Source organism: Oncorhynchus clarkii, chromosome 20 (genome assembly GCF_045791955.1).
Source record: "Oncorhynchus clarkii lewisi isolate Uvic-CL-2024 chromosome 20, UVic_Ocla_1.0, whole genome shotgun sequence".
In the NCBI taxonomy this organism is placed as follows: domain Eukaryota; kingdom Metazoa; phylum Chordata; class Actinopteri; order Salmoniformes; family Salmonidae; genus Oncorhynchus; species Oncorhynchus clarkii.
The window spans coordinates 18,960,047-18,982,681 of NC_092166.1; the positions used below are offsets into that span (position 1 = coordinate 18,960,047).

General features: G+C 41.9%; 1 protein-coding gene across 1 annotated transcript in view; it reads left to right on the top strand.

Moving 5' to 3' along the window:
- The first annotated feature begins 1,108 nt into the window (after window positions 1-1,108).
- Window positions 1,109-22,635, top strand: part of LOC139377313 (double-stranded RNA-specific editase B2-like) — a 37,698-nt gene continuing 16,171 nt past the window's right edge. Inside the window, exon 1 of the mRNA XM_071120332.1 lies at window positions 1,109-1,208. Within this exon, the coding sequence (XP_070976433.1) occupies window positions 1,109-1,208 (100 nt within the window). The remainder of the gene's footprint in view (window positions 1,209-22,635) is intronic.

A 22,635-nucleotide genomic window follows, 5' to 3' on the forward strand; every position in this document is an offset into this window, starting at 1 on the left:
AGTGTGCGAGTTTAAACATGTGTCTATTAGGTCTATGGATTGAAACAATGTATCAGCATGAATTAGATTGAGCAATAATAAAAGCCCCAGTTTTTTTCCATAGGCTGTGACTGGCAATGTGCAGCTGTTGCAAGAGCCATTTTTCACTGGCTGTCCACTGGTTTCAAAAACAATGATTGATAGGCAGCTTCTCCCAATATTGGGTTCAAATACACATTTAGATTTGTGAACAGCCATCCATAACAACCACAATCTGTAAGGCGCAAATAGCTAAATGAGAGAGCAGCAGTGTGATTCACATCAATGAGCTATGTAGATATCAATAATAAGTGATATCTGTATCGCCGTAGACTACACCACTGTTGTCATCCTTACCTCCAAGCATCTATTCAAGTTGGATCATTTTTGGATGGCGACAGCAGTCTTAACATTGGAAGACATAGCAGGGACTGTAGCCTACAAAAGCCTATTCCCGCTCTTTTCCCGCGATCCATCAAACCCATTATGTGTGTCATCATAGTGTTCTCTGATTTGTGGTCAGACTCCCTCAGGTGCAACAAATATAAACGTTTTTCAAAAGTATCTGTAATCTGATTACAATATTTTTTGCTGGTAAAGTAATGGATTACAGTTACTGTTTTTCTGTAATCCATTACTCTAATCCGTTACTCCCCAACCCTGAATACACTTGCGCTTTCCTGAGGATATGTGCAATTGCGCACATTCCCCCCCAAAAAACAGCATAAATGTGTTGCGTTCTTGCACATAAAACTATGTTTAATGCATATTATTGTTCATTTTGAAAAGGGAACAAAGCACACATCACTTCGCATTAGAGCAAAATACAGTGCTAAGCCCTTCGAGCGTGTGCTGGTTCTCCTATCCAGTCTAAATGATGTCACTTTATAAAAAGGCTGTCACAGCAAGAATGTAGGTGGCCCCCCAAAACAGCAGCAGGGAGATTCCGGCGGTAAAACTCACACATCACTACCGCGCTTCAGCGAAATAGTACGGGACTTTACTTGGAAAGTCTCAGTTTCTCATTTCACCAGTTCTCAACGAGGGAACAGCCTTCCACAGCCACTGTAGGAGTTTATTCTTGTGCCTCATGGCTGCGGTTCTTGGAAACAGCACCCGAACTATGGGAACTTCAGATTGTGAGCTGAGAAGCCAGTTCAAAAGGAGAAGGAGGAGGTCGACAAGAAAAGGTCAGTAGACAAATGATGAGTTGTTGCAAGGAGTTGAATGTGGACAGAAGATCAAACAATATACCATTTGATTTGTTAAGATTATAACGTTTGCCTTGAGAGTGCCTTTGTAGGCAATAAATCATAGCCTATAGCCCGAAATAAACGCAGGAATAATTTGTCACTGATGGTTATTGTGAATATATTTATGTTATTTATGCTAAGATTTGCCAGTGGCCATAAAAATAAATCTACATACATGATTACAAATAGGATCACCGTAAAACGAATCACCTGTGCAGCACAACTCATTTCCACAAGGATTTAAGAACTGTATAAATGTATCTCATGTTGGAGGCAACAAAAAAATGCACTGTGATGAATTTGATTCTCATATTGTTATACTGTAAGCAATGTTCACGCTAAACTGTACGCGTGCGCGGTCGCGCACTTCCTCCAGTACTGCCGTGCACAAGAAATGCCATGCTGCGCAGAGACGTAAGAGATTGAACTTCACGGAGTTCGCCCCTTTAATTTGCACTATTTAAATACAGAAAAATCTGTGATCAACAAACCAAAACAAATCTAACTTTGCAAGATTGATTTTATTGTAAGCAGAGCCAGAGCGCAACGGGGTAGAATTATATTGGCTGGGGTAGCCCACGAGCGGTCTTTCAATCACACGCGAGTGAATGCGCTTTTCAGATCGGTTCAGGTCACAGCGCAAAGCCAAGCGTGTGCACATTTGTTGATATTCTTTTATAGTTATCAAGTTATTAGCCCAGTTATGAATAATTATAGGTCATTGATAGGGAGTTACTGCTTCCTAGAAGAGCACAAAACGTGTAGGCTACATTTCAAGCTGTCTTTGAAAAACCCGTCAGATAAAAAGTGTATGTCTAATTAAAGGGGCAGTGTTGTATTTTCAGACAGGGTTGAATATGCAAATAAGCCAATAGGCAGAGGGGTAGCCCACACTGTCTAATTATCTGTGTGGTAATAATAATCCATTGTATTTCGTAAACACAAAACAATGCCATTTACAGTCACCTATTTGGCCCATGGTTTTACATACCAAGTAAAAAATCATTAATTAATGTCAAACCCTTCATTTTTAAAATTTAACTAGGCAAGTCAGTTAAGAACAAATTCTTATTTGCAATGACTGCCTACCCTGGCCAAACCCAATCAACACTGGGCTAATTGTGCAGTGCTCTATGGGATTCCCAATCACAGACAGATGTGATACAGCCTGGATTTGAACCAGGTACTGCAGTGACACCTCTTGCACTGAGCCACTCGGGAACCCCTTCATAATGTAAAAACGTTTTTAAAGTCTCATGCAATGTAGGCCTGCAATGACCACCACATATAGGCCTCTGTAGGCTATATCGTAGAAATCAAAAGCTATTTCCATGTGAAAATGTTATGTGATTTGCTCTATTTGTTTTGTTGGTAGGCCTACATTATGCTCAAATAGCCACAATAGCCTATTGGCTACTGTCTAAAACTGTAAGGGTACAGCCTCAGTGTTCACTGTAAACGTGTGCAGGCAGTTGCACAAAATTGTCACAGTGTTCAAGTTTCCGCTCACAAGACCTAACATTTTCTCAGTGCCCCAAAATAATAGAGGGAACATTGACTAAGGACTTTTGGCCCTGAATAGATCAGTAAGAATAGTATAAAAATACGCTAACTCCAATCAACAGAATGCCTTTGAGCAATAATTCAAATGCTGAGGGTTGGGATGTGGAATTGGAGACAAGTGGGAGTGAAGTTGCTGTGTGGGAGATAGAATGATGGTCAAAAATAAAAGTAAAAAAAAAGTCAAAATAAAGATTTAAAAGTAAGTAAGTTTGAATGACACTGAGGGGCAGTGTTTTTACAACTAATGCCGGTTTGCCTGAGACTGATGCCAGTCAGGTGTTTGTACACATATACTTATATACACACACTCTTAATCGAATACACGCATACACTGACGGACGTAGTGCCAGACATGCACACAAACATATACAGTTGGCATTGCTGTTATGATTTTAGTTGACCTTGATATCCTTAGTTTATGTATTTATTTGTATTTATATATTTTTTTGCATTGCTGTTGGATGTTTTCTTTTGTCTTTTTCTTTTTAGTTCATTCTCTTGGCTGTTGGATGACTGGTGTGATGTAGTTGTTGAGTGGCTTCACTGCAAGTACATTGTATGTTTCGGATATGAAATAAATGGTCAAATATATATACAAAAATAGAAACAATTAAAATGGCTTTTGACAATTCTCCGCCTCCATCTCCTGTTATTTAAATTCACTCTCATTTTCATGAAAGCCCTGACAATCACTTCTATTGTCCTCTTGGCAACAGGTCATATTTTAGGATTAAACAGCCGTTTGTTCTGGACACACTAATCCTCAGAACATGCTACAGATTATTTCATAAGGGGTTTTATATTAAAACCTATGCTCATTCAAAGTGCTTAAGCCTATTCTCTTCCATTTATGATCTATTGACCTTTTGCTGCTCAAGGTGAATTAATGGGAGAGTATATAAGGATACACAAGGTGAATACATTGTATGCATCCCAAATGGCACCCTATTCCCTGATTTACCTTTGCATTAGGTACATTTGTTGAAACAGAGCCCTGTGAAACCAAGGATACATCCCAAATGGAACCCTGCTCCCTATATAGTGCACTACTTTTGACCAGAGCTATTTGGGATGCAGCCTTGGTTTCACAGGGCTCTGTTTTAACAAACCTATCTAATGCAAAGGTAAATCTTAGTGCTGCATTATTTTAGGTATCCCCAAGGCAACAGCTACTCTTTCTGGGGTCCAAACACATTAATGCACTTACATCACACATAAAACAAAAGATCAGATTCAGAGTGTTTAATAGTCACATGTACAGGGTTGCAGGTGTGATTGCAGGGTACAGTGAATATCTTAGGCCTTGAGCTCCAACATGCAGGACTAGTGAAATAAAACATTTAAATGATAAAACAGTACATCATATACAATTATTACACCACTTTATATCTACAATACAACATGTATAATAAAAACATTCAACAAAATTACAATGTACGCGTGTGCTAGCATGGGTCTGTACCTGTGTGTGTGTCTCTTCACAGTCCCTGCTGTTCCATAAGGTGTATTTGTATCTGTTTTTTGTTATCTGATTCTACTGCTTGCATCAGTTACCTGACGTGGAATAGAGTTCCATGTAGTCATGGCTCTATGTAGTACTGTGCACCTCCCATAGTCTGTTCTGGATTTGGGGATGGTGAAGAGACCTCTGGTGACATGTCTTGTCTTGTGGGGTATGCATGGGTGTCCGAGCTGTGTGCTAGTAGTTTACTTGTCAACACTTCTTACAAAAACAAGTAGTGATGAAGTCAATCTCTCCTCCACTTTGAGCCAGGAGAGATTGACATGTATGTTATTAATATTAGCTCTTCGTGTACATTTAGGGGCCACCTGTGCTGCCCTGTTTTGAGCCAATTGTAATTTTCCTAAGTCCTCTTTGTGGCACCTGACCACATGACTGAACAGTAGTCAATAAAACAAAGGAGATGATCACGGACTTCAGGAAGCAGCAGAGGGAGCACCCCCCCATTCACATCGGCAGGACAGTGGTGGAGAAGGTGGAACGTTTTAAGGTCCTCGGCGTACACATCACGGACAAACTGAAATGGTCCACCCACACAGACAGCGTGTTGAAGAAGGCGCAACAGCGCCTCTTCAACCTCAGGAGGCTGAAGAAATTTGGCTTGTCATCTAAAACACTCACAAACTGTTACAGATGCACAATTGTGAGCATCCTGTCGGGCTGTATCACCGCCTGGTACGGCAATTGCACCAGGCTCTCCAGAGGGTAGTGCAGTTTGCACAATGCATCACCGGGGGCAAACTACCTGCCCTTCAGGACACCTACAGCACCCGATGTCACAGGAAGGCCAAAAATAATCATCAAGGTCAACAACCACCCAAGCCACTGCCTGTTCACCCCGCTACCATCCAGAAGGCGAGGTCAGTACAGGTGCATCAAAGCTGGGACCGAGAGGCTGAAAAACAGCTTCTATCTCAAGGCCATCAGACTGTTAAACAGCCATCACTAACATAGAGAGGCTGCTGCCAACAAACAGACTCAAATCTCTGGCCACTTAAATAAACAGACTTAATAAAGATTTCACTAGTCACCTTAAATAACACCACTATAATAATGTTTACATACCCTACATTACTCATCTCATATGTATACACTGTACTCTATACCATCTACTGCATCTTGCCTATGCCGCACGCCATGGCTCATCCATATATTTATATGTACATATTCTTATTCATTCTTTTACATTTGTGTGTATTTGTGTGTATAAGGTAGTTGTTGTGAATTTGTTCGATTATTTGTTAGATTTTACTGGATAACCGGAACTAGAAGCACAAGCATTTCGCTGCACTCGCATTAACATCTGCTCACCATGTGTATGTAACAAATATAATTTGATTTGATTTGATTTAGTCCAGGTGCGACAAAACTAGGACTTGTAGGACCTACCTCGTTGATAGTGTTGTTAAGAAGGCAGAGTAACACTTCATTATAAACAGACATCGCCCCATCTTAGCTACTTACCTACTACTTCATTGCAAGATTTAGTTGCGGTTTAGGGTTTAGTGAATGATTTGTCCCAGATACAATGCTTTTAGTTTTTGAAATACCTGGATTTGGATTCTACCTGGATTATGTTGGAGAGGCTTCCATTAAAGAACACGCTCTGTGTTCTGTTAGACAGGTAATTATTTATCCACAATATAGCAGGGGGTGTAAAGCCATAACACAAACATTTTTCCAGCAGCAGACTATGATCGATAATGTCAAAAGTTTTTATCATTAATTTCTCTCAGCCAATCATCAGTCATTTGTGTAAGTGCTGTGCTTGTTGAATGTCCTTCCCTATATGCGTGCTGAAAGTCTATTGTCAATTTGTTTACTTAAAATAGCATTGTATCTGGTCACACACATTTTTTACAGAAGTTTACTAAGGGTTGGTAACAGGCTGATTGGTCAGCTATTTGATCCCGTAAAGGGGGCTTTACTATTCTTGGGTAGGGGAATGACTTTTGATTCTCTCCAGGCCTGAGGGCACACACTTTCTAGTAGGCTTAGATTGAAGATGTGGCAAATAGGAGTGTCAATATCATCCGCTATTATCCTCAGTAATTTTCCATCCAAGTTGTCAGACCCCGGGTCTTGTCATTGTTGATATACAACAATATTTTGTATTTTATTATAATTTGTTATATAATTATAGGTCCAGGGGTATGTCAGAAATATTCTTCACAGCTGGAATAATGGCCGCAGTAGCTGGCGGTGGCTCAAAGGGAGTTTTGATAAATTAACAAGTTGTGGGTGTGTAAGGCTTGGCCCCTCACTGGCCAATCAGAACGTGCTCCATGGCTAAATATGTGGTTTCTTCAAGTTGTGTATTTATAGTCTTTTATGTATAGGGTTGTCATCAACTCCAATTTGAATGTTAGTCTGTTATAGCCTAGTTCGTTTATTAGCCTGCCCAATATTTGCAAAATATTTTAAACATGTTTGCAGTCCACATTGTTCTAATTACATTGTTTCAATATGGATACAGTTACAGGCACCATAATTGCTCCCTTTGGGCGTATAATGCAGACAAGGCAACTTAGACTATGGAGGGGTTTTTACGCACATCCAAACTTTTCACAGGAGTTGGACAAAGATCCAATATAAAGAGAAAGGGTGAATGCCCACTCACTGTTATGCTATACTCATGTAATTGGGAATTAGAATACAAATGTAATCCATTTGGTCAGAGTATTTCATAATATTCTATTCTAAATCCGAGACACTCCATTTAGTATATGTTATTTTTCTTATGGTCTGCAGTACAGTGGAGGCTGCTGGGGGGAGGACGGCTCATAATATGGCTGGAACGGCGCAAATGGAATGGCATCAAACACATAGAAACTATGTGTCTATGTGTTTGATACCATTCCACCTATTCCGCTCCAGCCATTACCACTAGCCTGTCCTCCCCAATTAAGGTGCCACCAATCACCTGTGATGTAGTAATTTGTGGATATCCATCACCTATTTTGTGTAATATGTTTTGAATTACAATTCGTATTATATGCTATGAATTAGCAAAATGTACTATATGTTACGAATTTGCAAACCGTATGATATGTTACAAATTCTAGCTAGTTGGTTAGGTGGCTAAAGTTAGCTAGGCTATAGGTTAGGGTTAGGGTGAGGGTTAAGTTTAGGAGTTACGCTAAAGGGTTAAGGTTGTGGGACACTGTGAAGTCCATGGAGAACAAGAGCACCTCCTCCCAGCTGCCCACTGCACTGAGGCTAGGTAACACGGTCACCACCGATAAATCCATGATTATCGAAAACTTCAACAAGCATTTCTCAACGGCTGGCCATGCCTTCCGCCTGGCTACTCCAACCTCGGCCAACAGCCCCCCCCATCCCCCGCAGCTACTCGCCCAAGCCTCTCCAGGTTCTCCTTTACCCAAATCCAGATAGCAGATGTTCTGAAAGAGCTGCAAAACCTGGACCCGTACAAATCAGCTGGGCTTGACAATCTGGACCCTCTATTCCTGAAACTATCCGCCGCCATTGTCGCAACCCCTATTACCAGCCTGTTCAACCTCTCTTTCATATCGTCTGAGATCCCCAAGGATTGGAAAGCTGCCGCAGTCATCCCCCTCTTCAAAAAAATACTGTTTTATATCTTTATGTTTTAAGCCTGAAATGTGTCAAAAGGTCGCAAAGTTCAAGGGGGCCGAATACTTTCGCAAGGCACTGTACTGTACTTGGTTTATTTGGGAAAGTTGTGCAATATTGTCCTAAATTCAGGGCAGATTATCATGATGGAAGAACATGGAACAACAGCTGTGTTCTATCATCTGTTGCTTCAACAAAATGTATTATGATTTGTATCCATATTTGTTGATTGGGCTGCTATTTTGATATAAAGGTATAGTATCAGAAACTCAAAACCATTACTAGAGCAAGTCAACATGCAATTTTACTTCTGCTTTGTTTACAGATCTGTATAGTGAGTGCATCAGGTCTAGACAGGGAGGGAGGGAGACAAAGGCTTTTGATATGATTGCAGTGTTAAAATGTCAGGTCTGCATTTAGCTGTATTGGTTGTGTGAAGTTGCAGTGAAACCAGACATAAGTGCAGTCAACTAGGCTGCATGCTTTCAAAAATACTGATGGACGGACGGACGGACGGACAGACAGACAGACAAACAGCCAGCCAGACAGACAGACAGACAGACAGACAGACAGACAGACAGACAGACAGACAGACAGACAGACAGACAGACAGACAGACAGACAGACAGACTGTCAATCAGCACAAGGGAAATGTTTTCCTCTTATTTCATGCATTACGGAAACCAGTCAACTTTAAATCTATATTGATGTAATAAAGATGTAATTATTACTGTCCACTGTAACAGACGACAACTGAAACAGACTTTTACTCTTATTGTATTTGCTGTTACTCAACAACTTGTTGTATTATTCATTAACCATTGCGGTAGTAAAGAAACCCATAACAATATCCTCAATATGTTATCCCAGACAGTGAGTAGATCGTTTGAGAGAGTGCTGTTGTTTTGCAAAAAGAAAAAAGGTTAAATCAAGCCTTTCTTATTGATTGATTTCACTGACATTAATCAGATGTTCTTATTCAGAGTGACTTACTGGAGCAATTAGGGTTAAGTGCCTTGCTCAAGGGCACACTGACAGATTGTTCAACTATTTGGCTCAGGGATTTGAACCAGCAGCCGTTCGGTTACTGGCCCAATGTTCTTAATCACTAGGCTACCTTCCACCCCATTTGTTAAATTGCTCACTGTACTAGAAGGCAACATAGATTAGAGGAAATATAGTATTTGGTTAAATGGTTTGATGTCATTGGTGTTACTAGTTGAAATGAGGCCATTTTCACAGCTGTTGTATCAACGGGGAGCCACAGATTTGTGCCACAGTATGCCATTGTTATTATCCCATATTACAATGAAATTGCCATCACCATATGTTTTAGGAAAAATGTTCATAATTCAGTTCCAAGTGTTTGTGAGCGCTTTGATATAAGGTTTGGTTTTGAACGGCTTTTGTCTGTATTTGTTTTTGATTTGATCTACTGTATGATTGATTTGAGGAACAGAATGTGTGTGATCTGACTGTCACAGTGAGGGTTTGCTCAGATATCAGACTGCTTGACTGGTTTTTACAACAATCACCCAGCCTGGGCCTCTGGTTGTGTGGACCTTATGAGATATTCTCCTCTCTAGTCCAAAGTTATGACCGCACAGGGTTCAATTCTTGGGCCGACTCTCTTCTCTGTATACATCAATGATGTCGCTCTTGCTGCTGGTGAGTCTCTGATCAAACTCTACGCAGACGACACCATTCTGTATACTTCTGGCCCTTCTTTGGACACTGTGTTAACAACCCTCCAGACGAGCTTCAATGCCATACAACTCTCCTTCCGTGGCCTCCAACTGCTCTTACAGTGCCTTGCGAAAGTATTCGGCCCCCTTGAACTTTGCGACCTTTTGCCACATTTCAGGCTTCAAACATAAAGATATAAAACTGTATTTTTTTGTGAAGAATCAACAACAAGTGGGACACAATCATGAAGTGGAACGACATTTATTGGATATTTCAAACTTTTTTAACAAATCAAAAACTGAAAAATTGGGCGTGCAAAATTATTCAGCCCCTTTACTTTCAGTGCAGCAAACTCTCTCCAGAAGTTCAGTGAGGATCTCTGAATGATCCAATGTTGACCTAAATGACTAATGATGATAAATACAATCCACCTGTGTGTAATCACGTCTCCGTATAAATGCACCTGCACTGTGATAGTCTCAGAGGTCCGTCAAAAGCGCAGAGAGCATCATGAAGAACAAGGAACACACCAGGCAGGTCTGAGATACTGTTGTGAAGAAGTTTAAAGCCGGATTTGGATACAAAAAGATTTCCCAAGCTTTAAACATCCCAAGGAGCACTGTGCAAGCGATAATATTGAAATGGAAGGAGTATCAGACCACTGCAAATCTACCAAGACCTGGCCGTCCCTCTAAACTTTCAGCTCATACAAGGAGAAGACTGATCAGAGATGCAGCCAAGAGGCCCATGATCACTCTGGATGAACTGCAGAGATCTACAGCTGAGGTGGGAGACTCTGTCCATAGGACAACAATCAGTCGTATATTGCACAAATCTGGCCTTTATGGAAGAGTGGCAAGAAGAAAGCCATTTCTTAAAGATATCCCTAAAAAGTGTTGTTTAAAGTTTGCCACAAGCCACCTGGGAGACACACCAAACATGTGGAAGAAGGTGCTCTGGTCAGATGAAACCAAAATTGAACTTTTTGGCAACAATGCAAAACGTTATGTTTGGCGTAAAAGCAACACAGCTGAACACACCATCCCCACTGTCAAACATGGTGGTGGCAGCATCATGGTTTGGACCTGCTTTTCTTCAGCAGGGACAGGGAAGATGGTTAAAATTGATGGGAAGATGGATGGAGCCAAATACAGGACCATTCTGGAAAAAAACCTGATGGAGTCTGCAAAAGACCTGAGACTGGGACAGAGATTTGTCTTCCAACAAGACAATGATCCAAAACATAAAGCAAAATCTACAATGGAATGGTTAAAAAATAAACATATCCAGGTGTTAGAATGGCCAAGTCAAAGTCCAGACCTGAATCCAATCGAGAATCTGTGGAAAGAACTGAAAACTGCTGTTCACAAATGCTCTCCATCCAACCTCACTGAGCTCAAGCTGTTTTGCAAGGAGGAATGGGAAAAAATTTCAGTCTCTCGATGTAAAAAACTGATAGAGACATACCCCAAGCGACTTACAGCTGTAATCGCAGCAAAAGGTGACGCTACAAAGTATTAACTTAAGGGGGCTGAATAATTTTGCACGCCCAATTTTTCAGTTTTTGATTTGTTAAAAAAGTTTGAAATATCCAATAAATGTCGTTCCACTTCATGATTGTGTCCCACTTGTTGTTGATTCTTCACAAAAAAATACAGTTGTATATCTTTATGTTTGAAGCCTGAAATGTGGCAAAAGGTCGCAAAGTTCAAGGGGGCCGAATACTTTCGCAAGGCACTGTAAATACAAGTAAAACGAAATGCATGCTATTCAACCGATCGCTGCCTGCACCTGCCCGCCCGTCCAGCAACACTACTCTGACGGTTCTGACTTAGAATATGTGGACATCTACAAATACCTAGGTGTCTGGATGGACTGTAAGCTCTCCTTCCAGACTCACATCAAACATCTCCAATCCAAAGTTAAATCTAGAATTGGCTTCCTATTTCGCAACAAAGCATCCTTCACTCATGCTGCCAAACATACCCTCGTAAAACTGACCATCCTACCGATCCTCGACTTCGGCAATGTAATTTATAAAATAGCCTCCAATAGCCTACTCAATAAATTGGATGCAGTCTATCACAGTGCCATTTGTTTTGTCACCAAAGCCCCATATACTACTCACCACTGTGACCTGTACGCTCTCGTTGGCTGGCCATCACTTCATACTCGTCGCCAAACCCACTGGCTCCAGGTCATCTACAAGACCCTGCTAGGTAAAGTCCCCCCTTATCAAATCAAATCAAATCAAATTTATTTTATATAGCCCTTCGTACATCAGCTGATATCTCAAAGTGCTGTACAGAAACCCAGCCTAAAACCCCAAACAGCAAGCAATGCAGGTGTAGAAGCACGGTGGCTAGGAAAAACTCCCTAGAAAGGCCAAAACCTAGGAAGAAACCTAGAGAGGAACCAGGCTATGTGGGGTGGCCAGTCCTCTTCTGGCTGTGCCGGGTGGAGATTATAACAGAACATGGTCAAGATGTTCAAATGTTCATAAATGACCAGCATGGTCGAATAATAATAAGGCAGAACAGTTGAAACTGGAGCAGCAGCACAGTCAGGTGGACTGGGGACAGCAAGGAGTCATCATGTCATATCTACGCTCGCTGGTCACCATAGCAGCACCCACCTGTAGCACGCGCTCCAGCAGGTATATCTCTCTGGTCACCCTCAAAGCCAATTACTCCTTTGGCCGCCTCTCCTTCCAGTTCTCTGCTGCCAATGACTGGAACGAACTACAAAAATCTCTGAAACTGGAAACACTTATCTCCCTCACTAGCTTTAAGCACCAGCTGTCAGAGCAGCTCACAGATTACTGCACCTGTACATAGCCCATATATAATTTAGCCCAAACAACTACCTCTTCCCCTACTGAATTTATTTATTTATTTAGCTCCTTTGCGCCCCATTATTTCTATTTCTACTTTGCACATTCTTCCACTGCAAATCTATGTTTTACTTGCTATATTGTATTTACCTCACCACCATGGCCTTTTTTGCCTTTACCTCCCTTATCTCACCTCATTTGCTCACATTATTTATATACTTATTTTTCTACTGTATTATTGACTGTATGTTTGTTTTACTCCATGTGTAACTCTGTGTCGTTGTATGTGTCGAACTGCTTTGCTTTATCTTGGCCAGGTCGCAATTGTAAATGAGAACTTGTTCTAAACTTGCCTACCTGGTTAAATAAAGGTGAAATAAAAATAAATAAATATAATATGGGTGGGCTGTTTTAAAAAAAGATCCAGGACTGTATGTGTCAAGCGTCTCAGAGTAGGACTTCTGATTTAGGATCAGTTTTGCATTTTAGATCACAATCAACAAGATTACATGGACAGGGGGGGACCTGATCCTAGCTCAACGCTCTTACTCTGTAGCTCAGTTGGAAGAGCATGGTGCTTGTACCGCCAGGGTTGTGGGTTTGAGTCTTGTGGCCACCCATACATAAAATGTATGCGCGCGTGACTGTAAGTTGTTTTAGATAAAAGCTTCTGCTAAATGGCATATACTATACTTAATACATACAGCCCCTGATTTTTCTCTTAAATACCAACTAAACTGGAAAGCCATTTTTTTCTCTGAAGTTTTTAATATTCATTAGCTATGTTCATTGTGTAATGTCTGGTACATAACCAGTTCAAACTGAACTTATAGTGTCCGCTGTTGATGTGTCTAGGGTGACATATGGCTCCTTCTCTCTGAGAATATTATGAAGTTCTCTTCCTGTTTCTCTGATTCCTGCAGATGGGAACAACCTGCTTGTGAACAACAAACATCACAACTACATGAATAGTTTGCGGTATATTATGTATTATTATGTATTACTTGAGTCTGGGAAAAGTGGCATCAAAGTGAGCCCACGGAACTCACTTTGGCTCCTAACCATGACAGGCTGGCTGTGTCCCCCCCCACCCTTCATTTGATGTCACTCTCTCAGTGGAGATGCAGACTTTTGGCAGACAGTAGCCTAGCCAATTGTGTCAGTTTCATAGTTTCATTCATGTTACTTGACTGTGTTGGTTTCCTCAGAGAGGCTGTTCACAGGTAAATAAGAGGAGGTTGTCAGCCGATTGTTCCATCACCTCTCATCAACATATGCAACAAAGTGATCAAAGAGGTAAATACGCTTCAGGAAAGATCTAGATGCAAAGTTTTTTTTAGTGTTGGGGGACTAACAGATAGGAGACGAGCTTCATGTTCTGAAAAAAATGTGTTGCTTCACCTCTTCACCATATTGAAGTTGAATAACACTTTGTTCTTTTCTTATGAGCCTTCGAGGTTCCAGTCTGAACCTCACTACATTGGGAAAACTGGATTGAGAAAAAGAAAAAAAAAGAATTGGTGCAAGTTGTTTTGATGTACTCTCATGCCCCATGTACTCTACCTTGGCAAATAATGGTGCAGTTCAGGTATGAATGTCTGTGAGATGTTCTTTTTCAGTCATAACCAATACCAGGAGTATCAAATTCCAGTCTTTGAATGATGCTGTGTTTGCATGTATGTAATTACAATTATACACTTCAACAGTATTTACCAATCCTGGTGCTGGGACATTAATGCTTACACATTGTAACTATGCAATAGACTAGAAACATGATTTAATGGGTTAAAGGCTGATTTGTAATTCATATATAAAGAAACAGAATGAAAAGAAAACAGTACACTACACTTCTTATTCATCATGTCAATACTCTAAAACCGGTTAATCACAATATCTAATTTCCTTCATCTGCATTGATCTGATAAACACAGGATAAGTGTAGTATTTCATCAAATGAGAGACTTAATTTCAACCAGTAGAGAATGTGGAATGCTTTATCGAAATAAGTTAATTAACCAAATATTATAAACACATAATACATGCATTATAAATATTCTAATTGTCATATTATATTATAAATACAAGTTCAAGTGCAGATCTGTTGTGCATTATAAAAACAGAGGAAGAAAGTGGTGGTGAGAGAGGTGTAAAAGACAGAAAGGGAAAGAGGTAAGAACATAGGAGCAGGGAAGACAGCATATGATTAATGAATCACAGTGCTACCCTAATATTCTCTCAGTTCATCACAATTACATAATAGTGTCTCTAGTGGTGTCTCTTAACCAGCCTTGGGCTCCCAGTCGGCCCGAAGGTTATCTTAAGAGCGGGTGAGGTGGCGATGACGGGACTGGGGTTTGGCATCCTCTCTCACATCAAAACATGCCTGCAGACAAAAGACAGAATGGAGAGAGAGAGAGAGAGAGAGAGAGAGCATGATTTAGCCTTGTGTTTTTTGTATTCTATCACTGTCAATCATCATAATCAGGAGGGGAAATGCAAAACTGACCTTGGATCATTAACTCTGGGACTACTACATCTCTATCTGTATTTCAATGTAAAGTATCTCTTTAATAATACTTCCTGTTGACCCAACCAAGTGACCTCTCACCTCTGATCATGCTATGCCCTCTATGTGTCAGCCAGTTCAGATGCAGGAGGGGCTCACCGACACAGGTGATATAACCTAGAGGACTTAGGGAGAAGGGGGGAGAGGGATGAAGGAAAGGAGAGAGACTGTTATTGAAAAAATAACACTGTCAGAGACAGTGTTCAACAAGAATCTGTGTGTGTGTGGCTTCACTTGGTGTCCACACTAAGTGCCTGCAGAGTACTTTATACTGAAAAGTATAAAGTACTCCATTCTCATTCCAGTCTTTGAAAGTGGAATGATTCACAGTTATACACCTGAGCTTGCTTACTGCACAACAAGCCATAAATCAGGTTGATACATCAGTGTGTGGGTTATAGGGTGTGTAATTGTTCAAAAACATTTCTATACGGGAGACTTAAAATAGCCTGTTTTGTTTTTGTACAGACATCCTTACCTAAACAGCACCCTCACCTGAGAAGTAGACATCAAAGGGAGAGAAACTGGGAATTGAATAACTGCAGTTGACATAGCTAAGTAAATCGAAGAATACTCTTATTACAATGTGTTGTGCATAGTGTAGTCTATGGTGTTGCCAGGGAACAACACCCTCTTCGAAGAAGTAGGAGGTGAAAATCTCCCGCACAGGGATTGTCTCTCTTGCTGCGTTGTTGGACCCCATCGTTGAAACATCCTGCAGAGCAGCTGACTTCTCCTCTGGCACACGGAGGTGAGCTGCAGATCCCCTCCTGGTCCTCATGTTCATTCTCATTAAGTTATGCAGGACACAGGTAGCCTTCACACGCCTGAATTCCTCCAGGAGGCAGTCCCAGGTGGCCCTTGTCACCCAACCTTGTAACTATCAGCAATTGTTTTGAAGGAATCTCCAATTGCAAGGTATCTGTAGGTATATGGAAGATAATGTCATTATTAGACTTTTACATCACCAGGTCATTGTGAATGACTAAAGTATAATATTTTTTAATTAACTCTTATTTTACCAGGTAAGTTGACTGAGAACACATTCTCATTTACAGCAAAGACCTGAGGAATACTTACAGGGGAGAGGAGGGGGATGAATGAGACAATTGTTAGCTGGGGATGATTAGGTGACTGATGGTATGAGGGCCAGATTGGAAATTTAGCCTGGACACTGGGGTTAACACCCCTACTCATATGATAAGTGCCATGGGGTCTTTAGTGACCACAGAGAGTCAGGACACCCGTTTAATGTTCCATCCAAAATAATATCTCTTATAACAAACCATGATAACATGTGTAGCATGTGACAACAACAGGATCATATCAAGGATAGCATCACAAATGAATACATAAACTGATATCACCTCTTGCAGAACCATATATATTTTGTTCACTTAGCAAGGGAGCCCCATATCCATCAAGGGAAGCGAGCCCCATATCCATCAAGGGAAGGGAGCCCCATATCCATCAAGGGAAGGGAGCCCCATATCCATCAAGGGAAGCGAGCCCCATATCCATCAAGGGAAGGCAGCCCCATATCCATCAAGGGAAGGGAGCCCCATATCCATCAAGGGAAGGGAGCCCCATATCCATCAAGGGAAGGGAGCCCCATATCCATCAAGGGAAGGGAGCCCCATATCCATCAAGGGAAGGGAGCCCCATATCCATCAAGGGAAGGGACCCCCATATCCATCAAGGGAAGGGAGCCCCATATCTATCAAGGGAAGGGAGCCCCATATCCATCAAGGGAAGGGAGCCCCATATCCATCAAGGGAAGGGAGCCCCATATCCATCAAGGGAAGGGAGCCCCATATCCATCAAGGGAAGGGAGCCCCATATCCATCAAGGGAAGGGAGCCCCATATCCATCAAGGGAAGGGAGCCCCATATCCATCAAGGGAAGGCAGCCCCATATCCATCAAGGGAAGGCAGCCCCATATCCATCAAGGGAAGGGAGCCCCATATCCATCAAGGGAAGGGAGCCCCATATCCATCAAGGGAAGGGAGCCCCATATCCATCAAGGGAAGGGAGCCCCATATCCATCAAGGGAAGGGAGCCCCATATCCATCAAGGGAAGGGAGCCCCATATCCATCAAGGGAAGGGAGCCCCATATCCAAAAGGGAAAGTCTAACAGCATCTTTGCAGCACTCTGTGGATATTTCCACCTTGATGAACAGAATACACTGGTGGTGGTGGTAGTGATGACTGACTTTCTCAATTTTCTTATCTTTTCGCCCACCAGGTCCTTTTGTCCACCATCCCCTCTTCATCCACTATGAGCCCTGGTCAAAAGTAGTGCACTTCTGTATATAGAGAATAGGGTGCCATTTGGGATGCAGAGCGGTTTATTTCTCACCTCATTTCCCCTTCCCCCAGCCAGACCCAAACCTGGCCCTGCTGAGCTGGTAAATTCTACTGAAGAGAAATGATGACCAATTTGTCGCCATTAAATGTGAGGCTTATTTGATCCACTAAGTGGATTGAAATGTGAAAATTGAATGTATGTACTGTATATTTAAACCATGTTGGCCTCAGCAAACCCAATTTGAAAAGATGATGACAATGCAAATATGCAAATCTTAAACTAGAGACATATAAACCCCGGTATCGATGTTTGTGCAAAGTAAAGTATTGTGTCTGTGTCTGTTTCTCTGACGTTATGACTAGCACTAGTGACATATCAAAACATGTAAATTAACTTTTATATTGATTACTTTATGACAGTATATATTTTTCATATAATGAAAAGTTAGTCCAATGTTTTCCTGGAAATATTTTTGGAAAAGATCCGTGGATTTTTTTCTGGTCAGCCTAATCAGCTCAAACAATGCATTTAGCCAGGAGGTGGAGTGTCCACTATGAGATAAAAATGAGTTATTTGCTCAACCTCTTAAAAAGAGGTCCAGGAGGTATCCTTATCTCCCTAGCAGAACTGGCAATCAGGGTCTAGCAGAGATTAGTCAACTGAGCCACAAAATGTTTGCGTCCCAAATGGCACCCCATTCCCATTTTAGTATACTACTTTTGACCGGAACCCATAAAGTAGTGCACTAAATACGGAATAGTGTGCCATTTAGGATGCAGGCATGGCCTTTCTACTCTCTTTGTGCCTGAACTGAATGAGAATGGCTTCCAATGTATTTAGATGTCTACAGGTTCAACAACAACTAGGTGACTCTGGGATGCTGGCCTTCTAGGCAGAGTTGCAAAGAAAAAGACATATCACAGACTGGCAATAAAAATAAAAGTTTAAGATGGGCTAAAGAACACAGACACTGGACAGAGGAACTCTGCCTAGAAGGACAGCATCCTGGAGTCGCCTCTTCACTGTTGACATTGAGACTGGTGTTTTGCGGGTACTATTTAATTAAGCTGCTAGTTGAGAACTTGTGAGGTGTCTGTTTCTCAAACTAGACACCGTAATGTACTTGTCCTCTTGCTCAGTTGTGCACCGGGGCCTCCCACTCCTCTTTCTATTCTGGTTATAGCCAGTTTGCGCTGTTCTGTGAAGGGAGTAGTGCACAGCGCTGTATAAAATCTTCAGTTTCTTGGCAATTTCTTGCATGGAACAGCCTTAATTTCTTAGAACAAGAATAGACTCACGAGTTTCAGAAGAAAGTTATTTGTTTCTGAAAGTTAGTTGTTTCATTTTGAGCCTGCAATCTAACCCACAAATGCTGATGCTCCAGATACTCAACTAGTCTAAAGAAGGCCAGTTTTTTTACTTCTTTAATCAGAACAACAGTTTTCAGCTGTGCTAACATAATTGCAAAGGGGTTTTCTAATGATCAATTAGCCTTCTAAAATGATAAACTTGGATTGGCTAACACAATGTGTCACTGGAACACAGGAGTGATGGTTGCTGATAATGGGTCCCTGTATGCCTATGTAGATATTCCATAAAAAATCAGCAATTTTCAGCTACAATAGTCATTTATTGCCTGCATCCGTAATGGGTCAGCGGTCAAACGACCTCCACTCATCACTGTCAAACGCTCCCTGAAACACTTCAGCGAGCAGGCCTTTCTAATCGACCTGGCCGGGGTACCCTGGAAGGATATTGATCTCATCCCATCAGTAGTGGATGCCTGTTTTTGTTTTTTTAAATGCCTTCCTCACCATCTTAAATAAGCATGCCCCATTCAAGAAATTTAGAACCAGGAACAGACATAGTCATTGGTTCTCTCCAGACCTGACTGCCAACCAACACAAAAACATCCTATGGCGTTCTTCAATAGCATCGAACAGCCCCTGTGATATGCAACTTTTCAGGGAAGCTAGAAACCAATATACACAGGCAGTTAGAAAAGCCAAGGCTAGCTTTGTCAAGCAGAAATTTGCTTCCTGCGACACAAACTCAAAAAGGTTCTGGGACACTGTAAAGTCCATGGAGAATAAGAGCACCTCTTCCCAGCTGCCCCTTGCACTGAAGGAAACACTGTCACCATCGATAAATCCACTATAATGGAGAATTTCAATAAGCATTTTTCTACGGCTGGCCATGCTTTCCACCTGGCTACCCCTACGTCAACATCACTGAACCCCCCACAGCAACTCGCCCAAGCCTTCCCCATTTCTCCTTCTCCCAAATCCAGTCAGCTGATGTTCTGAAAGAGCAGCAAAATCTGGATCCCTACAAATCAGCCGGGCTAGACAATCTGGACTCTTTCTTTCTAAAATTATCTGCCGAAATTGTTGCCACCCCTATAACTAGCCTGTTTAACCTTTCGTGTTGTCTGAGATTCCCAAAGATTGGAAAGCAGCTGCGGCCATCCCCCTCTTCAAAGGGGGAGGACACTCTTGACCCAAACTGCTACATACCTATATCTATCCTACCCTGCCTTTCTAAGGTCTTCGAAAGCCAAGTCAACAAACAGATTACCGACCATTTCGAATCCCACCAAACCTTCTCCGCTATGCAATCTGGTTTCAGAGCTGGTCATGGGTGCAGCTCAGCCACGCTCAAGGTCCTAAACGATATCTTAACCGCCATCGATAAGAAACAATACTGTGCAGCCGTATTCATTGACCTGGCCAAGGCTTTCGACTCTGTCAATCACCACATTCTCATCGGCAGACTCGATAGCCTTGGTTTCTCAAATGATTGCCTCGCCTGGTTCACCAACTACTTCTCTGATAGAGTTCAGTGTGTCAAATCGGAGGGCCTGTTGTCCGGGCCTCTGGCAGTCTCTATGGGGGCGCCACAGGGTTCAATTCTTGGACCGACTCTCTTCTCTGGATACATCAATGATGTCGCTCTTGCTGCTGGTGAGTCTCTGATCCACCTCTACGCAGACAACACCATTCTGTATACTTCTGGCCCTTCTTTGGACACTGTGTTAACAACCCTCCAGGCGAGCTTCAATGTCATACAACTCTCCTTCCGTGGCCTCCAATTGCTCTTACAGTGCCTTGCGAAAGTATTCGGCCCCCTTGAACTTTGCGACCTTTTGCCACATTTCAGGCTTCAAACATAAAGATATAAAACAGTGGGACACAATCATGAAGTGGAACGACATTTATTGGATATTTTAAACTTTTTTAACAAATCAAAAACTGAAAAATTGGGCGTGCAAAATTATTCAGCCCCCTTAAGTTAATACTTTGTAGCGCCACCTTTTGCTGCGATTACAGCTGTAAGTCGCTTGGGGTATGTCTCTATCAGTTTTGCACATCGAGAGACTGACATTTTTTCCCATTCCTCCTTGCAAAACAGCTCGAGCTCAGTGAGGTTGGATGGAGAGCATTTGTGAACAGCAGTTTTCAGTTCTTTCCACAGATTCTCAATTTGATTCAGGTCTGGACTTTGACTTGGCCATTCTAACACCTGGATATGTTTATTTTTGAACCATTCCATTGTAGATTTTGCTTTATGTTTTGGATCATTGTCTTGTTGGAAGACAAATCTCAGTCCCAGTCTCAGGTCTTTTGCAGACTCCATCAGGTTTTCTTCCAGAATGGTCCTGTATTTGGCTCCATCCATCTTCCCATCAATTTGAACCATCTTCCCTGTCCCTGCTGAAGAAAAGCAGGCCCAAACCATGATGCTGCCACCACCATGTTTGACAGTGGGGATGGTGTGTTCAGGGTGATGAGCTGTGTTGCTTTTACGCCAAACATAACGTTTTGCATTGTTGCCAAAAAGTTCAATTTTCATCTGACCAGAGCACCTTCTTCCACATGTTTGGTGTGTCTCCCAGGTGGCTTGTGGCTAACTTTAAACGACACTTTTTATGGATATCTTTAAGAAATGGCTTTCTTCTTGCCACTCTTCCATAAAGGCCAGATTTGTGCAATATACGACTGATTGTTGTCCTATGGACAGAGTCCCACCTCAGCTGTAGATCTCTGCAGTTCATCCAGAGTGATCATGGGCCTCTTGGCTGCATCTCTGATCAGTCTTCTCCTTGTATGAGCTGAAAGTTTAGAGGGACGGCCAGGTCTTGGTAGATTTGCAGTGGTCTGATACTCCTTCCATTTCAATATTATCGCTTGCACAGTGCTCCTTGGGATGTTTAAAGCTTGGGAAATCTTTTGTATCCAAATCCGGCTTTAAACTTCTTCACAACAGTATCTCGGACCTGCCTGGTGTGTTGCTTGTTCTTCATGATGCTCTCTGCGCTTTTAACGGACCTCTGAGACTATCACAGTGCAGGTGCATTTATACGGAGACTTGATTACACACAGGTGGATTGTATTTATCATCATTAGTCATTTAGGTCAACATTGAATCATTCAGAGATCCTCACTGAACTTCTGGAGAGAGTTTGCTGCATTGAAAGTAAAGGGGCTTAATAAATTTGCACGCCCAATTTTTCAGTTTTTGATTTGTTAAAAAAGTTTGAAATATCCAATAAATGTCGTTCCACTTCATGATTGTGTCCCATTTGTTGTTGATTCTTCACAAAAAAATACAGTTTTATATCTTTATGTTTGAAGCCTGAAATTTGGCAAAAGGTCGCAAAGTTCAAGGGGCCGAATACTTTCGCAAGGCACTGTAAATACAAGTAAAACTAAATGCATGCTCTTCAACCGATCGCTGCCTGCACCTGCCCGCCTGTCCAACATCAATACTCTAGACGGTTCTGACTTAGAATATGTGGACAACTACAAATACCTAGGTGTCTGGTTAGACTGTAAACTCTCCTTTCAGACTCACATCAAACATCTCCAATCCAAAGTTAAATCTAGAATTGGATTCCTATTTCGCAACAAAGCATCCTTCACTCATGCTGCCAAACATACCCTCGTAAAACTGGCCATCCTACCGATCCTCGACTTCGGCGATGTCATTTACAAAATATCCTCCAATACCCTACTCAATAAATTGGATGCAGTCTATCACAGTGCCATCCGTTTTGTCACCAAAGCCCCATATACTACCCACCACTGCGACCTGTACGCTCTCATTGGCTGGCCCTCGCTTCATACTCGTCGCCAAACCCACTGGCTCCAGGTCATCTACAAGACCCTGCTAGGTAAAGTCCCCCTTATCTCAGCTCGCTGGTCACCATAGCAGCACCCACCTGTAGCACGCGCTCCAGCAGGTATATCTCTCTGGTCACCCCCAAAACCAATTCTTCCTTTGGCCGC